This window comes from Eretmochelys imbricata, chromosome 2 (genome assembly GCF_965152235.1).
Source record: "Eretmochelys imbricata isolate rEreImb1 chromosome 2, rEreImb1.hap1, whole genome shotgun sequence".
Lineage (NCBI taxonomy): Eukaryota > Metazoa > Chordata > Testudines > Cheloniidae > Eretmochelys > Eretmochelys imbricata.
In genome coordinates, this window is record NC_135573.1 from 16,014,732 (window position 1) to 16,036,015 (window position 21,284).

At 40.4% G+C, this 21,284-nt stretch overlaps 1 protein-coding gene across 1 annotated transcript in view; it reads left to right on the top strand.

Moving 5' to 3' along the window:
• The window catches only part of NDRG1 (N-myc downstream regulated 1), a 65,390-nt gene that overhangs the window by 41,417 nt on the left and 2,689 nt on the right, over window positions 1-21,284 (top strand). The window contains exons 5-15 of the mRNA XM_077809764.1: window positions 1,452-1,572; window positions 4,467-4,529; window positions 5,926-5,986; window positions 6,401-6,487; window positions 11,044-11,100; window positions 12,420-12,523; window positions 12,889-12,945; window positions 14,480-14,531; window positions 15,372-15,419; window positions 18,982-19,017; window positions 20,672-20,723. Of these exons, the coding sequence (XP_077665890.1) occupies window positions 1,452-1,572; window positions 4,467-4,529; window positions 5,926-5,986; window positions 6,401-6,487; window positions 11,044-11,100; window positions 12,420-12,523; window positions 12,889-12,945; window positions 14,480-14,531; window positions 15,372-15,419; window positions 18,982-19,017; window positions 20,672-20,723 (738 nt within the window). The remainder of the gene's footprint in view (window positions 1-1,451; window positions 1,573-4,466; window positions 4,530-5,925; window positions 5,987-6,400; window positions 6,488-11,043; window positions 11,101-12,419; window positions 12,524-12,888; window positions 12,946-14,479; window positions 14,532-15,371; window positions 15,420-18,981; window positions 19,018-20,671; window positions 20,724-21,284) is intronic.

Below are 21,284 nucleotides of genomic sequence, written 5' to 3' on the forward strand. Positions count from 1 at the left end.
ATTTTGTCCTAATGCTGCTGAGGGTTTAAGTATTTAGCTATGTATGTGTCAGGATATCTAGAACTTTGTATAGATTCAAACCAGAATAAATCAATGGATGATGAAATGGTGTCAGCACAAAGTGTGACGTTTCTTCTCAGTGCTGCATGATTTAATCTTGTATAGAGGCAATCTAATAAAACATCAGTTAGACCAAAAAATCAGATCTAATACCAAATGTTTTTGCCACTGTCACTCCACGAGACTTGGCATTTCTTTACTCAGTTATTAATGTTTACTATTAGACCCGTAAGCACTACCACAAGTAGAATTAGGGATTCATTGAACTGTGTAAACACACAGTCATGGTCCCTGCTCCAAAGAGTTCACTTTCCATCAGTAAGCCCATTGTAACTCATTTCTTCATGGTAGTTTGATAAAGTATCCCTATACTTCATTTTGTATTTTCCATGGATTAGGGAGGGACAGGTGGCCTCTTGGCCTTAACAATAGTTGAGATTTCTATCTAGGAAGGAAGAAAAACCTGTCTTTATGCTATAAAGTTTTATTGTTCATCACATTTTATACTAAAACTACTCAGTTCAGTTACATGTGGTGTTAGAGGTTGATAGCAGAAAAAAGATTAAGTAACTTTGCTGTTCCTTACCTTGCATTTTAACAAGGGAAGGATTAAAAAACTTATCCATTTGTGGTGCATTGCCTAACTTCTGAATTTCTTTTCATGTTTAACAGTGTAAATAGGTTATTTCTTGCTGGGTCTCACCCTAGTGCAATACAGCTGGCATTGGGTTTTAAGTTCAGGAGGAAATGAATAAACCTTAAACAGGCTTCTGCTGAAACCTTAAAGTGAGAAGTTCATATTTCTAAAGAACCCTAAATGTTGAGGCCTAATCTGCTTCATAGTATTCCTGTAAAACATTTTCATTTTAATGTATTCTGCTTGTAGCTAGCATAGGAAACCTCAGACTAGCATGGTGTAACTTGCAGTCCTTGGAGATAAGGACAAGAGAACTCTGCAAAAAAGATAATTGACTGTCAGCTCTACTTTGGATTTGCTTTCTTTCACTTTTATTATAACTCTAAGATGACTAAAGTGAAGTAAAATGGAATTTTTTGTTTTTAAACAAATCCTGGGATAAATGCTTCTGCCCCACCTGACTTCTAGTTTAACTTTCATGTCAGGAATTTCCTTGAGACTTTGGTCTGCCACAAATTTTGACCGAGTGCCAGAATTTAACTACTTACATGAGAATTTCTTGGGAACTGTTCAGCTTTCTGCCTCAAGGTGTTAAAGTAGTAAAGTAACACCATTTATCTCAAACTTAAAGAAACGCAGACTAAAATACTCGTACAAACTCTCAAATTGCAGTTTCTTGTGGTGTCTGCATTACAACTGTGTAAGCCATTCAGTCTTTCATCTTAATGACTGTTACATTCTTTTTCCCTCTAAGACAAAACTTGCTTCAACCCCCTCTTCAACTTTGAAGATATGCAAGAAATAACACAACATTTTGCAGTCTGTCATGTGGATGCACCAGGGCAACAAGATGGAGCAGCATCTTTCCCAGCTGGGTGAGTTGGAGCTGGGGAAAGATCTTGGTGCTTGCATGGATTATCTTGGCCAAAGTGTGTGTCTCAAGACTGGATTGCCTTAAATTAAGATGTATTTTGGATAATCAACATGATATAGGAGGAGTTGCCAACAGGCAAAGGGAAATGGGCAAATGAAGTAAGAGTTGTACTGTGTAAGAGCTAGGTATAATAGTACTAATTATTGAGCTTTTACCCATGTTATGGAAGTTGGGCTAGATCCCTTACTTTTAAGCTGTGTGAAGTCGTCTTGGAAAAGATTGTGGGCCAGATTTTCAGCTGGCATAAACTGACATAGCTCCACTGATGTAACTGAAGCAACACAGATTTTTTTTTAGAGCATCTGATAATCTGGCCTTGTGTGAATTCAGTGTACTTCTTGGTGCAATAGCTGTCTCATCTACTCAGTCTTGTGGATTTTGTGCTTCAAAGCAACCTAACCACTAACGTTGCCCATTTCCTATAACAGACTTAATAATAATAAAAAAACACACCTTGGAGTTTGTGGCTTCATAGACAAAGGCCTAGTCTAAGCTTGCTAGTTCATGCCCGTTTGAGTGAAATCCGGTATATTAACAAAGCAAGGGTACCTGGCAGGACAACTGTATCTACACTAGGGCTTTTGCCAGTATAGAAATGGTGGTTCTCTTCTCCCTCCTCCCCATCACACCCCTCGCTGACATTACTGAAAAGACTACATGTACCACAGCCAACAGTGTTCTTGCTTTCACTAGTTAGGAAACAAATGCAGTTAGGAAACAAATGCAATTTGTACATGTTGTAGAGTATCTTTTCTCTCTTTGGTGCTTGCTGTCATTTTGAGTGGCCTGTCAGGAATGTCCCTTCAGTCTCTGGCAGGACCACTGGATTAGATTCTTCACCTGTGCCAGTTTGTCTTCTGTACATATGTTCTTAAACCATGTTGGCAGAAATAGTTGAAACACTTTTTTTACAAATGCACAAACACTTTTTTTGTTTTCTAGTCCAAAGTGGGTAGAGATAGCAGTGTGGTGTCAATTCATACATTTCTCACTGGAGTGGGGTGGCAAATTCTAGCCGGTCTCCCTGTCCGGGACCCCATTCTGGTCCCTGCTCATCCCTCCTTCCAATCTCCCTGCAGAGACCCTTGTCTCTCTCAACCAGGAAGTCTCCTCTCTTTTACTCTGTGTGAGCCAGTGCCACCAGGAGTTGAGTTCTCTGGACTCCCCTGCATGCTGCTGTACTGGAACACTTTGTATGCTAGGTTGCAACAAACTTTGGCTCGGCTGCCACTTTATCTGGGGCAGCTTGGCCAACTTTGAGTGGCATTGCAACCCCATTAGCCAGTTTGCAATGCCACCTACTAAACTTTGGCCTGGCTGCTCCTCCTGTCAGTACAGAGGAATGGCAGGTCAAATTTCAGTGACATTACAACCATGTGGCCAGAGTAATGCTCCAGCAGCAATTGTATTAAGCATGGTTCTTCTTAAAAGTGGTCAGGTCATGGCCTATAGAACTTTGAGCAAGTGCAAAAACCAGGTGGGTAGGAGGGCAGGGATGGTGGCATTCCTCCTTTTCCCCCAGTTGGCATCACTGAGACAAAGCCTCCTTTGTTCAAAACTTTTAAATGTAGTTCTAACCTACAGTTAAGTGCCAGTGGGGGCTTGTGGCTAAAGGGGAAGTAGGAAGCCAAATACCATTCCTCTCTTGCCCAATATACAAAACCTCTTTCATGACCCAACATAGCTTCACCTCAAGGAAACTGATAATGGATGAAAGTAGACACTTCACAGGAGAACTGGTTTTTCTGCCTAGTGTTTTTGAGAGGCTCATCAGTTATTGAACACTAGCCAGCAAGAATCCTGAGATCACTAAACTCAGCTGTGTGTGTGTATTTTTGGAGGTGTCACAACAGTTCCATAGTTAAGATTGCATGTGATGAATGACTGACTGGTACAAAATTTGTATTTCAGATCTAAAGGGGGAGTGAGTTTGGTTTGTTTTTTTTTTACTGCCTAAAGTCAATGACCAGCCTCCTTTCTGAAGAAGCACCTAATGACCAAACAACAAGACTGAGTCAAGAGTTCTAAATTTAATTGCTCCTGCCACAAAACTAGTGGCATTAGGCAAGTCACTTACCTTGAGAGTTGGTGGTCAAATTTTTTTTACTAAACTTTTTTCTATCAAAATGCAGTTTTGTTGAAACTGAAATGTTTTGCGAATACAGATCAGCCAGGATCTGGGTAGGGGGGAGGAGTACAATAGCCAGTAGTCTGGTGGTTAAGGCACTTACCTGGGATGTGGGGGATCCAAGTTTAAATCCTGGCTCTACTTAATTCCTGCAACCCAGGTGAAGTGCCCTAGCCCCTGGGCTATACAGTCAGTTTCTCTGGGCCAGTGAGTATTTTATTTCCACAGAGGGGAATGGCTGCAACTGCAGAGATGGAGAAACTGCTGCTATAGCCTGATGGTTAAGGCACTTGTCTGGGCTGTGTCTCTGCTCCAAATCAGGCAGAGCAGGGATGTGAACCTGGGTCTCCCATGTCCTGAGTGAGTGCCCCAACCACCAGGTTGTGTTTTACAAAAACTCATGATGGCTTTGGTTCCATATATGAACAAAAACAAATAAAACTTAATTTTTTAATGAAATGTAACTTTCCTGCCAGCCCTACTTACCCCATTTGCAAAATGACTTCTCCATTGTACCAGTGCCAAGGCTTAATTATTTTTTGTAAAATCACTTTCAGATCTTTGCCTGAATTGAGCCAGAAGTGCAAAGTATTACATCTCTAACACCTATATCTTTTTACTTTAGTCTTAAATGTCCATCTGATCCAGTGGATGAAACCCTACTGGTGGGTAATTACAAATTTTACCAATACCTTTTTTCCCTGTAGATACATGTATCCCTCCATGGATCAGCTGGCAGAAATGCTCCCTGGGATCCTAAAACAGTTCGGGTAAGTAGAGTTGTATACTTGTCATTCAGCCTCCATTTTGGTCTCTGGTGTTCTGACAGTTTCTTCAGCATGTGGTATACTGAATGGATAAGCAAGTTCACCTAACTTTTGGGAGAATGTGTCCAGCTTCTAAACTCAAATTTTCATGTGCTGCTTCTCAATTTTTGTCCCAACTCTTCATAAATCCTTTTTAGAAAGATTGATCCACTGTCATTCTTTTTAATTTCCACCTTATTCCCTATATTGCACTTGTCCTTTTTTTTTTCTAAAAGTAGTAAGTTTTACTGGCACTTTTCCTTGTTTTGAGAAGTCTTGTTCAGTTATTGCTTGTTCAAAAAATTTGCAAACTATTTCAAATTTTTCTCTGGGTAGACTTCTCATTTAGTTTAATTTTAAATTGTTCATGGTGCAGACTACTTATTGCAGAAACTTGGACAGTACTCCTTTTGTCTTACTCTTTCCCTGCTCCAACAGTGATAAAGTTGTCATCTTGAAAATTTAATGTCCTCAAATGTGTCAATAGTTCAGTGTAAGACTCTGAATCACTAAATTTCTAGCATCTAGCCTCTCAGAGCAAGACATTCTAATTTGAATTCAGATAAATGTTAAACAAGCCTGTTTAGTGTATATATATTTTTTTCCCACTTCTTAATGTCACTGATTTAGAGTACACCAGTCTCGTGTCACGTTTTTATTAAAATATTGTATGACTTGTTTTGTACTGATTTTTCTCCCCTTCTACTGTAGTAAAATGCTTTAATTTGCACTGTACTGAAATTGGTACTATTCGTACCTTATTGGTATATGCTGTTCAAGTTATTCATAAGACTAGTTTCAGTTCAGTGTATTCTGGTAACTTATGTATTGCCTGATAACTGGCATAACAGCCTTTCATTTTCACTGCTGAAGAAAGAAAAGATTGGGGTGACATTGTGCCATAGTCATGATAGGAGGCTGTTAAAATAAGCCGTAGCTATTTCAGCACTTGGTATTTGCCAGGGAAATCTTGCAAATCGGGGCAGCTGATTTCCCTTCCAGAATCAGAATACTATAGCTCACCCAGTATATTTCTGTAAAGAAATACTGTAACTGTCGACTATTACTGGAATGCAGATGGACAACTGTCCCATGAATATAACTATTTAGCTGAAACCAAGAGAGCACTAAGTTACTTTGCTAACTGCTAGGAGCAGATCTGTTGTACATTTTCAAAGCCCCACTGAAGTCAATGCAGTTGTGACCATTTACACCAGCTGCTGACCAGCTATGTAATCATGAACTGGCATGTAGGAGGTGTTACCTAAAAGGGAGAAATTGATTGGATGGAACTTGTTTGTTTCAGTGCACTTTTACTGACACACTTTTTTGTTTTGTTGCACATAACTGCTCTGTATAGGCTGAAAAGTGTTATTGGAATGGGAACTGGAGCTGGTGCCTACATCTTAACTAGGTTTGCTGTAAGTTTCATGGAGCTGCCTTGAAGCTAACCTACATGACACCTGTAGCCTATGTAAATACTTCCTACCCTACCATACCCACTTATTTAAGCAGTCAAGTTTTTAAAGTGAAATAACATGAACTGCAGGATGGCTATTTCAAAAGATTAGATCTGTTAAACCCAGGGCTCTACCCAGTTAACTTGTGGATGGTGGTTTCTTAAATTTAAGGTAGAGAATTCCCATTAAAGTGAAGTTAAATACTCAAAATAATTTGGCTGGACAACTTTGATAATAAAGACAAAGCTTCTCTCTTTCACATGATAAAATTATACTTCCCAATGCCCTGCCCCAAAATGATTATCCCTCTAATTTAAACTCTGTACTGTTTTATATCTGGCGACTTGCATGATCACATGATTTCCTAAATTGCAGCTGAACAATCCAGAAATGGTGGAAGGACTAGTTCTCATCAATGTAAACCCTTGTGCTGAAGGATGGATGGACTGGGCAGCGACTAAGGTAAAAATTTTTTTTTTAAAAAATCACATGCAATCTGGCTGGTTGGTTTTTTTAAAAGGTTTGCACTTGAACAATGGGCTCTTAAAATGTCACATCAGATTTTAGCTAAGCTTTTTTCAGTTTGTATTCCCTTATTAAAATTGTGGCTGCAATATTAAGGGAGAATTGCTTTTGGTTCCATTCCTCAGTTTTAACTGGAGTACTTCCTGTAGGGTTGATAAAATATAGCTCAGTGGTCTCCAACCCTTTTATGCCCAAGATCACTTTTGGAATTTAAGGGCAACCCAGGATCTACCCTGCCCCACTCACTCCATTTCCCCCCTCACTTTCTCTGGGGTAGGGGTTTGGGAGGGGGTGCAGGCTCCAGGCTGGGGCTAAGGGGTTCACAGTGTGGGAGGGGGCTCCGGGCTGGGGCTAAGGGGGTTGCAGGGCCACACTGGCCACTTCCAGGAGCGGCATGGGGCTGGGAACGGGCAGGGAGCCTGCCTTAGCAGCAGCCATGCTGCACTGCCGGAGATTGCAATCAACTGGGAGTTCCTCTAGGATTGACCAATTGAGTGCAATAGACCAGTTGGTGACCACTGCTGTAGCTGTACCCAGCAGTGCCATTGTACTGTAGCTGTCAATTTATTGTAAATGCTTTTGTTGAGGTGGAAAAATATGTAGCTAAGATCTAGATCTGGAAACAATTTCATTGTACAAGCTAGTGCAGTATATAGTTTTCCATCTTTCAAGTGATGGTCCCTATCTATATTCCACTAGCAGGTTTATGCATTGTGACACAGCTCTGTCCTTGCCTCCATGGGTCCTGTGTTTCCTGGCGGATTTCACTAGCCTCAGAGGCTCACTGTGACCCTCCACATAACCCTTCTCTCTAGAGACAAGGGTCAGTCTACTGAGCCATTTTCATCATAACCAAGCGAGGGAGGTGAGAAGTTATCCTTCCTTACAGTCTCTCTCTCTCCTAGTCTCAGTGATTAATCAGGGGGCAAAGTGGGGGGAGCCCAGGCCCACCCTCTACTCTGGGCTCCAGCCCAGAGACCCTAATAGTATCAGCTATGGTAGCTGACCCTTTTAGAAACATGACATGTACAATTCCCTGGGCTACTTCCCACCACAGCAGCCCTCACTTCCTCAAGCTCCACTTCACCCTTACCTCAGGGCCTCCTTCCTTGTGCCTGATATGGTGTGTACTACTCAGCCTCTCCAAAAGCACAACTTCCTCCCACAGCTCCTAATGTGCACACCCACCTGACTAACTGGGAGGCTTTTAACTAGTTTCAGCCAGCTCCTGATTGGCTTCAGGTGTCCCAATCAACCTAGCATTCTCCCTGCCTTCTGGAAAGTTCTCAATTGGCCCCAGGTGTCTTAATTGACCTGGAGCGGCTGCCATTTCGCTTATCCTGGTACCAGGGATTTGTTTAGTCTGGAGCTAATATATCTCTCCCACTACTTTACTTTTCTATAGCCATCTGGCCTTGCCCCATCACAGCATGCATGCCATGTGTCCGGAGCCAGAGAATTTGAAAGTAGTAGTGTCCATTGGTTCGCACCCTGTCTTCACCTCATGGTTTTGACCAAGGTGATAAACTGGGGTGGATTGACCATGCCTCCAGTTCCTTCTCACTGCCTTGTTGTCTGAGTAGGAGCTGTTAGTGTCCTCTTGTCTGACACACTTTAAAAAAAAAAAACCACCCCAACCCGTTTTAAAATTGCATGTAGTTTTTCTTGGTTTTGCTGTTTTTAGTGTATAGTAGTAGTTTTTAGGAGAGAGACTTTGGGGAATCCATTTACCAGTCCCTATGCCTGGAAACTGGATTATGCCTGGGTTAAAGATCTGCATCTCCTGCCTACATTCTTCTCTGTACATGAACAAACATCAGTGCTGCCTGTAGTACATGAAGATAGGCTGGGGACAACACAATCTTGTGGGCAATTCATTAGTCCCATAGATGAACTGCTTCTACACTGAGTACAGTTGATCTTGTGCTTTCTTGTCCGTTTATAATAAACGGTGTCAGACACAATGAGAACATGATGGGAAAGAATGGATGAGACATGCTGTCCATAGTGCCCAGCGCTCCAGAATGTTGATGTGCCTTCTGGATTCCTGAGAGATCCAAGTCCCTTGCGTCATGTGCTCACCCCATCTAGCAAATGATGCATCTGTGAAGTGTTGGAAGAATGGAATTCTGGCACAAATCTGCCCCAGGTCTATCCACCACTGGAGGGTGGAGAGTACTTTGGGGGGAGGGGAGACACATGCGTGGATAGACTCTGGAGCCACAGCTGAAGACTGCAAAGGCAGAAGCAAGAAAGGTTGTGATGTACATGCCGTGTGGCCAATGAGGGATAGGCAAGTATTGACCAGAACAGAAGGACCATGGACCATTCTGGTAGAAACCTGGGTTGCAGGTTCAGGGCCAAGGTTGTTTCCTGGTTTTATCTCAACCAACCCATACACTTACCTACTTCCTTCACACCTCATCAGAGGAGCAGCACCTTCACTCCCTTGATGTTGCAGGACCTTGGCCTTTTACATGCAGAGGAAGAGACGAATCAGGAAACCTCCTAGACTGTCGCTATAGCTGGAATAATTAAGGGGCAGGCAATCTCCGCACAGGATTTGTAAATTGATTTTGGGATGCATTCTGCTTTGCTATTGGGATTGCCTCCACCTGTTGGGGTGAGAGCCCATTCCACAAGAGTGCAAGCATCAACTACAGCCACCCTGCACAATGTGTTGCTTCCAGATATGTAGGGTAGTACATTCCTTAGCTACGCATTACTCCTTGGCACAAGACTCTGTCACAGATGCCTCATTTGGCGTGACTGTCTTCCCGTCCACTGTTCCATCCTCTTCCTCGCACCCTCCTCTGAATTAGGTACTGCTTGTTAATCACCCTCTGCGGAATACAATGGGGACCCTCAATCAAAGAAGATGCAGTTACTTACCTGTAACCGGAGGTTCTTTGAGATGTGCAGTTCCACTTCCCACCCTTCTTCCCCTCTGCTGCGGATCTGTTCAGTTTGCTGTGGAGAAGGAACAGGAGGTCCAGTCAGTCTGCTTTGCTCTTTATTACCTCAGTTGAAACCAGGAGGTAAAGCAAGGGTGCATGCACAGACCAACAGAGACTACTACTTTCAAATTCTCCAGCTCAAGATGCGTGTTCATGTGTAAACCCTCAGTGGAATACAGATAGGGATCACACATCTCAAAGAACCTTCAGCTACAGGTAAGTAACCCCTTCTTTGCCCATAGCTTTGCCTGCCAACCAGAAATCCATAATGTGAGCTAGGGCATTGAAAATTAGGAAAAGTACATGTTTCAAAAATGTTAAGGGCATCGGGGAAAAATGCATTAATTAACTGCAATAGCCAGGAGGGTTATGACACAGGATCATCAAGAATGTGTCACTGTCTTAGAAGTGACACCTCTGTGCAGTAAAATGCATAATAATCTTCATGCATCTTCTGACCACATTTTAATCTAAAGACTAAGGGATACTAAGGACCTTAAGCTTCAAGGTCTAACGTTTAAATGAGTGAACAATGCAAGCCTAAAAATGGTATGTACAAGCTAATACTGGACAAGATGCATGGTTTTTGGACATGTTTGTAACATGTTCATATTAAGTGTTTGGGCATACTTGCACCCCAGAAAACAGGTGGGTGGCTCTAAGTCTCTGCATATAGAACTTCCAATGGATAAATGGAGGAAGTTACAAAAACTCTGGTATTTCTAGGCTAAACAACTTGTCTGCCAAGTCCTGAATTGAGCAAATCAAGGCACACCTTGTAATGCCATGACAAAATGTGCTCTGGTTCCAGAGATGGGGGGGTTGTAGGATAGTCTCTCATAAGATTGAGAGATATTTACCTCCTTGGTTTAACAACAGAAGAGGGGCTTTACTGGATTAACAAACATTACTTGACCTGGGAGGGACTGAAAAGCTACTTATAAAGATGGGCTAACTGGCCTGCAAAATAGGTGATCACCTCACCCAATAGCCTTGGCTCACTTAAATTCTTGTGTCCCATTCCCCGTGCTTCTCTCAACACTCATTCAGAATCACTGAGCCTCACGGTGGTATCATTGGATTTTGCTCCTTTCAAAACTTATTTGCATTTGTTCTGGGAACTACTACTGCACATGTCTTGGGTACCAATGTAGGAACACTATCCAGATGCAGGTTGTTTGTCCTAAAGGTAGAATTTTTGGCCTAGCTGTTTGTGGGCTGTTTGTGAACAAAGTTCTAAGAAGGAATGATTACATGAGTATGGGGCATTCTTTCCTCCATCTACTGTGCATTCACTATGATGCTTATATGCTTACACTAAGTAAACTGCAAGGATATTCCAAGAGTTCTATCCGGTGGGCACTTTTCCAGTGTGGTTTGTGCTACTTGCACTTGTAGTGCCCTCTGACATGATTACTAGTAACTAGTGTAAATATCTGACCTAATCCTGGGAGAGCAGAGATACTTCTAGCTGAAAAATCTTCCTTTTGATTATGCTGGTCAATGACTCTTGTTTAACTGTTTCTCACTGTTTAGATTTCAGGATGGGCTCATGCCCTTCCAGATATGGTCATTTCACATCTTTTTGGGAAGGTAAGCTACTTTGAGGCTTCACTTATTTAGCTCTCATATTGTGGGGAAAGCTAATGTCACCTTGATCGATTGGTCCAGCACTGATCATAACACATCATTCGTGTTTTAGCCATTCCTTCAGCTGCCTGCTGGCCAGGCTGTCAGTGGCAACGGACACCTGATTGGCATAGCACACTGCAGCCCAGAACTGCTGAGCTCAAGCAATCTGCCAACCTCAGCCTCCCAGGTAGCTGGGAATACAGGTGCGCGCCAGTGCGCCCAGTGATGCTAATGTGTCATCCTTCAAACATTTGAAAACTTGTACTTTTCGTACAATTTTAAAATACCCCAAACTGAAACACAAGCTATAACTTGTGAATAGTTTGTGGTTGAAACGCAACATTTTAAATTCAAATGTTTCCAGGTGCAACTTCCCCTATCACTGAAGTTTGATATGTAGTGTATGAAAGGCTGCATATAGCCATAGTGGAGAGATTTAATTGCTTGTTAAATTGGTGAACTAAATATCATTGTCAAGTTTTAAGCAGAACTCACTGATTTCAGTGGCAATTTCTACTCTAAACATTGATAGTACAATACAGCTTATTGTTTTGGCTCCTGATAAGAGCGCTCCTGCTGTATTTTGGCACCACAATTCCTAAATCCAGAAAACAAGTTACTGGTATAAACTAAGCTTTTTTTTGTGCCTACCTTAATGTCAGATGCTCTATTTTCTAAGGCTTGTGTAGAGTGAGACTCTTAAAGTACTAACTTTCAAAGACTGCAGTTTTTAAAAACCTTGAAGCTTTGCTGCTTGCTCTTGTCTTGCAGAATTGAGCTCAGTTTTGTAGATGTTCAAAGCTGACAAATTAGTGAACGTCTGTTTTGGTCTGAACATAATTACTAAATGTTTTTAAAAGTCTGGCTCTTAATCCTGAAGTGTGTTAGCAGTTTTAACTGTATTTCCTTGATACTATATATCTCTCCAGTGACTTTTCTTTGCATCCTTTTGGTTTGTTAGAAAGGATGTGTATTTCAGGTTGATCATCAACATTGCACAAGCAAACTGCAAACCATGCACTGTTATGAGATTAAGTGCCTTGAATTAATAAAACTATACATTAACATATTTAAGTCTGGAACTGACTTTCAGACAATTCGCAGTACTTCAACCCTAAAAAAAAAAATACTGGTACCAATGGTTTGAGAACACCAATAAGTAACAAGCTTCTTAAAGGGTCTTGCTTGTTTTATTAAGTCTTAATTGTAATTAAGCAATGCTACAATGCCACTTATCATAGTAGTATTTTAATATTAAATTATCCTATTTTTTAATCTAGGAAGAGATTCATAACAGCCATGATCTGATCCAGACTTATCGCCAACATATTGTCCATGATATGAATCAAACTAATCTTCATCTCTTTGTCAACTCATACAACAGGTAATATACTTTGTTCTCCAATTAGTCTTTACAGTGAAATCTGTTAAGCAATTAGTCAAGGGACAAGCAAATATAATTTATGCAGCAGATACAATTCTGCTTGATCTTTTGTTAGAGTGTATTGGAAACCATAACTCTATCAAAGGGTCATCTTTACACTACCGCGTGTATTGTTTTTGTTTTTTAAACTTCAGGGGCTGACTAAACTAAAACTACAAATCTAAAGAAATCTCAGCTGTATCTCTCAGTTGATATATACTTTTCTTTAAGTAACTTATATGTTTTCGTGTTTGGAAAAGTGTAGAGATTCACGTGAATACCTGAATCCCAATGTATCAATAAGCTTTTTCTCTCTCAATCTTCAGTCGAAGAGATCTTGAGATTGAGCGTCCTATTCCTGGAACAAATGTTGTTACTCTACAGTAAGTATTACTGGTTTGTATGAATTGGAAAAACGTTAAATCTGTGCTAGATTTGAGTAACTATCGGTGGCATGGATACTGTCACAGGGACAGTCATTAGAGCAGTGATACTCAATCTCAGTTCAGGAGCCAAATTAGCAATCAGCATTACCCAAAAGAACCACAGGAATGTGAACTCCTTGTTTTATTTACAATATATTCATATTTAAACAGTATATTTAAATAAAAATGGCTGACCAAATATTTTACCAGTTACAATTGGTGAAGAACATAATAAAAGCATCCTGATTGGTTAATAAGTGTTTTAATATCGTGTGCCACAAGGAGACGCTCTCAAGTTGCTCTTTAATATATCAGTGTGTTAAAGGCCTTAAAGCAATGGTATAATTGGTGGGTGTTTTTGCATATACATTCCAGGTTTTTAATTGAAATAAGCTTCAGTACACTTCAGTAATTAATAATGAAAAGGCAGCTCAGTATTGCAGATGCATGCTGCTGCTTATGGGTACAAAGGGGTCTCAAAATTTGGATTTCGGGTTTAAAAACTTGCTGCACATCATGACTGCCTTTATGAAGAGTTTGTTGTGCCTCCTAAAGTTGCAGTCTCAGCAAGTTGGCTGTAAAGTGATCCTCAAACTTGAATCAGTGAAGAGGTCAGACTATAGCATTCTGTTTAAAAACTTTAATTAGCCGTAAGGGAGGAGCAATTGCAAGCATTTAAATCTTTGCATGTGTTGTCACTCATCTCTTTCCCCCCCCCCCCCCCCCCCCCAGCGTGTTTAGTTAATTTGTCACAGGGGAAGCATGTCCATGATGGGTAGTACTTCAAGTGGGGATTAAATAGTGGAGAAGATGGTGGTGATGCCTGGTGGTGCTTTTACTCTTAACTATGATGGATTTGCAAACCTGAGTTTAAGGGGTTTAAACTGCTTTGCTTAGAAAGTGGATGTAATTGGCTTAATTTGAAGCCTTACCCCACTTAGGAAAACAATCACCTTGCAATTTGAACATAAGTATGTATAATATATAACCACTAGAAGCATGAGTGCTTTTACAAAGCTTTTGTTTACTGGGGCGGGGAGGGAATAAAAAGACAAACTTGCTCATTAGCTAGTAGAAAAAATAAGGTTAATGAAAGATAACACTTAAACTTTAAATTTAACATTAAACTTCTGTAATCAAACTCATTCCACTCTTTTTAAAAAATATAACCATTTCCCTGATAAATGCTTAAGAAAAAAGTGGTAGGAAAAAGGGGAAGATGTACAAGAATTCAGGAGAAAAGTAGAAGAAAATACATGGCTGTTCACTAATATAGAGGATTCCAGGAATAGTAATAAAACTAGTCAGGTACATCTTTAGGACATCAGATGCAAGAACTTGCTTCTACTCACTTAACCAGGTCAGGATCCTTCCAATCATACTAAAGGAGAATTTTGGGAAAAGCAGGGTGGAGGCAGAGAAAGTTGAAATGAGCATAGAAATAACCATGGCCTTGTATCTCTTCCCTCCGCCCCCCCCTCGCCCCCACCAGATGCCCTTCACTGTTGGTGGTTGGTGACAGTTCTCCTGCTGTTGATGCTGTGGTATGTATAGTCAGACTTTCATAATAAAGAGACTTCTTTTCCTTTGTATTAATCAGTATGCAAACTGGGAAGTTATAGCAACATTGCAGAAATCACACCCATATAGGAAAGTCTCCTGCTATTGACCCAGCACAGTTAGCTCTTCCCTGTCAGACCTTTCAAGACAGAGCAGTCACTGTTCTTAGATGTCTAAGCCTCTGTCTGGATACCATTATGTAATGGCTACTGTTCTAGGGACAGTTGCCATAGCAGTACTTTAGGCATAGAAGGAGCTGGTTGAGAAAAATGGTCTAAAAATGTGTTTCCTTTAGAGGAGAATCTGAATCCAGTATTGTAGCATGTTCTCTGCTGTTAAATGGAGTCTTGCAGTTGGTGACTCTGGAAGCAGTGTGTTGCTTTGGCCAATATAGCTAGCCTCAGATGGCTGCTTGACTTAAAATATTGTGCCTTAATGGGTATGTCTGTTCTTTGGCCATATGGCTGCTTACCATCTGGGATTCTACCACATGATCCCCAGTCACATGACCCAGTTTGTTGCCACTACAGTGTTTGAAGCACAAAACTCTCCTAATTCCTTGCTAATGGACTTGCTTGTACCTGTGGGAATAATAGACTATTAGAACAAAATTTGAATAATATTTTAGAAAAGCTACAGGGGGTAAAATCTAAGATGTGTAATATTTAGGGTATGCCAAACCCTTTTGGAGAACAAGGTATTAATGCAATTAACTTAAGGAAAAAGTAGTTGGATGAGAGAACCACAAAGAACTAATAAGTTCAGACTAATGGTCGTGAAGATGAGAATAAATAAGATGCTAACACGGCTATTTTTCCATATAGGTAGAGTGCAACTCTAAGCTGGACCCAACAAAGACCACACTCCTAAAGGTAATAGGAATAAGAACCGTAAATTACATATTTGCTTTACGATGATGCAACCACATTGGTCTTAAGTGAGACCACAAGTTAGAGAGCACAAATGAGCTCAGTGTGGTACATGCCAGTACATACTAAATTTGTGTAAGATTAGTTTTAAGTTAACTGGGGAAAGTGTTTGTTTTTGTTCTTGAGCACAGAGCAGTCAGCACTAGTGAATGAAATCATTACTGGAGTGGAGGATAGAAAACAGATCAGTTGCAGAAACAATATTTGGAGAGAATTTGTTTGCATGCTTCAGACTTAGGAGGGAGGGGAAATAGCTGTGGGCTCTCACACTTTTTCACCTTGCGGGGGGGAGGGGTTGGTCTTTTTTTGTTTTAAATTTAAAGACCATTTTAGTTATACAACATATGTATACAGTAATTTAAACTTGTGGACAAAAGTGTCTTTAACCTGTGGACTCACAGACAATATACAGAACCTCGGGGTTGAAACCCTGAGCTAACCATTAAGAAGAGGATGATACTGGCTGTATAGTTAGAAACTTATCCTATAATAGATTTTAAAAACTGGTACTTGACAGGATTAGGAGGGGGTTATTTAATGAAGTAAAACTGTATTGTCAGTGCAAAATGCTGCTGCAGAGTGAACTAGTCAGGCTTCTGCTAATAGGATATTTTTGCCTCAAAGGAGTAGTCACAAATAACGTTCTGGATTTCAGTAGCCAGACACTTTGTAGAATTTATTTGATCACAAGTGATCAACAACTTTCTCTTAATTGCCTTATGTCAGACCCAGGCTAGATCAGAAGTAGAATGAAAACCATTTAAATCTTTTACATATGTAAAGAAACAGACTTAAATCAATTTTACTAAGTTTGAGACCCTGACTTTGACCTGTTGAATGGTCATTTTGGAGTGGCATAATCATACCCTTTTTAAGGTCAGAAGGGACCATTATGATCATCTAGTCTGACCTCCTGCACAACGCATGCCACAGAATCTCACCCACCCACTCCTGTAACAAACCCCTAACCCATGTCTGAGCTATTGAAGGCCTCAAATTGTGGTTTAAAGACTTCTGGTTCATACAAACCTCCTGAAACCTCAAAAGAGGGTTTGAGGGAAGAGAATGGGGACAGATGAGCTAAACCTTAGTTAAATAATATTAACTTTGACTGAGGGAATGACATGCCTGATTAAATGTATTTGATGCTCATAAACCTAAAATTGGATTTAGTTTTGTTCTGGTCCATAGTTGCACCTATGTACATTGTGCAGTTGCTCTGTTCTCTTGTCTGCACGCTTTCTGTGAGCAGACTCATCCACAAACATTCTGGGCTCAAGAATACTGCAAGTAGCATAGTGACTGACTGCATAATATGTTCATCATGATCATATCACAGGCCGTTGTCCAGGGTGGCTGGGTTGCCCCACCTAAAGAGTTGTTTTCTGCTTTGTTTCCTGCACAAGTTTCAGACTGTCTGCCCTGCCCCACATTTGCATTACATGGTTGTGAATTACTGCACTCAAAGTGCTGCATTGTAATTGCTCTATGTGGACGCTGCACATGCAAACTGGAAGGTACCTAGTTTGCATTAACATTACAGCACAGCAATCTTGTGCATGCTGTAACTCTTCCCCCTAAAGTCCAAACTGCAGATTAGCATAGACAAGCCCTCAGTCGTCCTAGACTGTTAACACTGGGAGTTAGGGTTGGGATTCCCCTGTTTGTGTACAAGTACTCTCTCTACCTCTCATCAAGCTAGCACAAGTATAAATGCTGGTTGCAGCAGAGTTTGTACTTGGTATAGCTCAGTAATGCCTCCACTGCCATTTCCAGAGCTGCCATGATTATGCTGCTATTTATACTTCTACTAGCTTGAAGAGAGGTAGCTAGCAGAAGTATGTGTAACCGAGCTGAGGAAGCCCTCCCCTAACATGCAGTATAGACATTGTCTCCAATTCAGTTATCTCCTTTAAGACTTTCTAATTGCTTTTTCTGACTAGCAGATGGACAGACTTGTTAGCTAGATAGTGCCCCTCTCTCTAGAAAACATTCAACTTTCCCATTCAACTCTGATTTGATAGAATGTCCTTATCCTAAAGGAATTGGTCTAAATAATTAAACAGTGCACCTGTTCATCTGGAGTGACCCTTTAATTCAGCAAAACTTATTTGGGAGATTTCAAATAGTTCAGTTAACCTCAGGGTTCTGACTCCTGCAAAGTGCAGCGCATTCTCTGCTCCTGTAGAAGTTGATTAGAGCTGAAGGCTCCTTCTAAAAGATGAATATGCAGGCCCAAATACCCCTGGACCTTGTCTGAAACCTTTTGCAACTGACATAGTGTGTGTTGAATCCATCTTTGCAAAAAAAACTTCAATAAAGATTTCAAAAGTAAACTCATTTTTATTTAGATTCTTCTCTTCCTGCAACAACAAAACAAGCTGTAATCACTCTGTAGAATAAATATGTAATGTTCTGATTTTCATTCACTGTCCTACCTGGCTGCCTTTTCTGTTACTCTGGGCTACTTTCCAGCATAGCTCAGAATCAGAAGTGGCTTTTAATGTTTCCCTTTATTTGACACAGTGGATTTCCAAATCAAGAGTTTTGGGAGAAGAGAGCTTGTTTCTAGTATTTGCTCTTCAGTCGTGGAGTGGGTGCATCTGTAGTTTGCAGTACTGAACTTTTTTATTTAATCTCTTATAGAAAGTGTCTGGTCAAGATTTGGCGTTCGTGCCATATTCCATACTAGGATATAATTAAGAAGGCAGTCAGTACTATTGTCAAAGCAATAGATTCTCAATGTTTTGTTGCATTGGTCTAACATTAATAGAGAATTTTAGCCATCTAAATCCTCTCCTGCCCCCCTCACCCTGCAATCATAAATTCTCATCTCTGTCATTGTTCAGCTGGAGACCTCTGTACATGACCACTCTTTCTGAGATTGAGGTTATGAATTGTTATGTTCCTATAACTAGACCATTAGCAAGATTTGTTTTACTGCTAGCTAATCCCCGATAGGACTGCAGGCTTCCTGTAATTCACAATTTGACTTTCTGTTCATAGCATTCACTGAAATGTTCCTGTTCCTGTGTTTTTTGGTGTTTTTTTTTTTTTAAGGGGTGGACAAGCAAGAAAACTTAAGTGCTACAAAAAATGTGTAGACAGTCTGACTGCTTTCACAGATCTTGCTTCCCTTAACAAATCTACCTCCTGTTGGAGTCCTCCACCATCTCAGCCATTGCTGCTTTTAATACCCTCACCTGTAAGGGTATTTCCTCCTTCACCTGTGTGCCATCTTCCTGTTCAGAGCCAAGGCATACCATTGAAATCCAGTAAGCGTTGGCCATCTGGATTTCTAATGCATTAAGAAACTGGTGTTCACCTTAAAAAACCTTACCTGTTGCCTTCTACTCAAGCTTTCCTATCTGTGTGATGAGAATAAATGTCTGTCTCCAAAGTGCCAGATACACAAACCTTGAATATATTTCTTTGGTACAATCTCTGAACTCAAAGGAACTCCTGTTCTGGCACTGTGCTGACCTACCTTTTTACTTTCTTATAGATGGCAGACTGTGGTGGTCTCCCTCAAGTTTCCCAGGTATGATTTGACTGACTGAACTTGCTAATGCTTCTTACAGTAAAAAGAAAAGGAGTACTTGTGGCACCTTATGCTCTAATAAATTTGTTAGTCTCTAAGCTTTCGTGAGCTACAGCTCACTTCATCTGATGCATCCAATGAAGTGAGCTGTAGCTCACGAAAGCTTATGCTCTAATAAATTTGTTAGCCTCTAAGATGTCACAAGTACTCCTTTTCTTTTTACGGATACAGACTAACATGGCTGCTACTCTGAAACTTATTACACTAGTCTGTTTTGCAGAATGTGACAATGGGGCCCCATTCTGAAGTGTATTCATTGTTCCAAGTGTTAAGTGACTATCATTCATGAGTAGTAATGTCATTGTCACCTGATCTCTTCTTTAAAGATCAACCAAGCACAAAATTAAGGTTAGGATGGGATATTTCCACTAATTAATTAAGCCTTAACTGTGTAAGGGTTTGTATTTGGAATATAGACATTACCTTTTGCTTACTGACTAAACTAACATGGATTACTGCTTCCGGACGATCATTAAGTCAAACATTTAGTTATTTGTGCTATTTATAGTTTGGTTCAGGGTGGGAGGCAGGAAATAACTAGTCTGTTCTTACGTGCACTAATCTGGTCTAGTAGAATGCACAAGTGTTTTTGAAACCTGTTTAGACATAAATTCCAAGGCTCCTAATACAACAGACTTTGTACACTACTATTTTAACTATTGTTTAGGGCGATTCACTAAAGAAGCTGACCCTATACACTAACTTGCAGGGTATACGTTTTGTTCTAGTTTGAGCCAAATGGAGGCATTCTGAAATGTAGGTATGAAATTACTCTGAAGAAACTGGAATTTGTAAACAGCTACAATTGAAAAGAGATCAAGATTGCGCTAGTGGTGTATAATGTGATTAGTGACAGGGAGGGGTGCAAGAAAGACACTCCATCCTTGTTTTGTTTTTTTTAAAAGTTGTTTAGAATGGCAAAACCTTAAGTAAGAAGCTTGAATACCAATGTAGAGCTTATTCTGCTCCTCCTGTTGATTTTATGTAAAGTTAAACCGAAGAGCCATTATTCTCTAGATTTGGGGTGCAAAAGAAAATGTTGCATAAGTTCAATTAAAAATATTGTCACCCCAGTTTGAGTCACTGCTTTGCCCAGTAGCAGAGGAAAACATTTGTGTGTATACACACAGCAGTTCAAGAGTAGTAGCAGTCTATTAAACTATGCTTGCAGTCTCACTCATTTTATTGAGGAAAAACTTGCCAATGCAGAACACACTTAAAACTTCAGCTAGTTGGAATTGGTCTAGAAACTGCTATAAATAAATTGTTCTATGTGCTTTGAGACAAACTGTTCCTTTGAATCTTCTGTTTCGGTAACTGAATCAGCAAAACTTGGGCCTGTTGGAGGTCAGTTGGAGAATTGACTGAACTAACATGCTGTACAGTAATGTTCATGTACATAGGTATATAACAGGGGTGGCAGGGCAGAGGAGGAGAGAACAAAATCTGACCTAGGGAATTTTCTCAGTTGTGTACTCATTCTTTATATGTGTAACACTATTGAGTAGAGCCCAGGGGGAGAATAAGACTACTTATACTAGTGTTTCTCATTTGACAATTACTGTACTCAATGTGTTTCCATTTCCTTTTACAGCCTGCAAAGCTTGCAGAAGCTTTCAAATATTTTGTTCAGGGAATGGGATACAGTAAGTATGTATTTATTAAAAGAATGCCTAGCTATAATTAAGTTCTACAGTGGGGTAATAGAGTAACCTGTTTGTGAAAACCTAGATTACACCACAAAATATCTGCTGTCTGAGGGACAGGGCATGTGGACCACAGCAGAGTAGCATGAGGACTTAGTCCAATCAGTAATATTGGTGCCCACAGGTGATATATGCAGTGATACCTGAGATACCGTAGTTCTCCTATCTTGTCCCTGCTATCTCAGTGTGACTTGACTGTGACCATTGTATGTACTTCACTGGTAATAACTTGCCATGGTGCCACCTGAGAGGTGGTTTGGCTGCATAGCTTGTAAAGATGCCCTTAAATAAAGTGCTCCATTCCAACTAGAAGACAGAGAATGAAATATTCTCATGCTACTATATTAAATCTGCAGAGATGAATTGAACTAAGTTGACTCCTGAACTGTGTGAGCTGTTGCATAGCATTCCTGGGAGAGTTGCAGCATGAGCTATTGAGAATCTCTTTACTGCCTTTTATTCCCCTTTCTCCATTTTTTGCTTCATGTATTGGAGAAATGA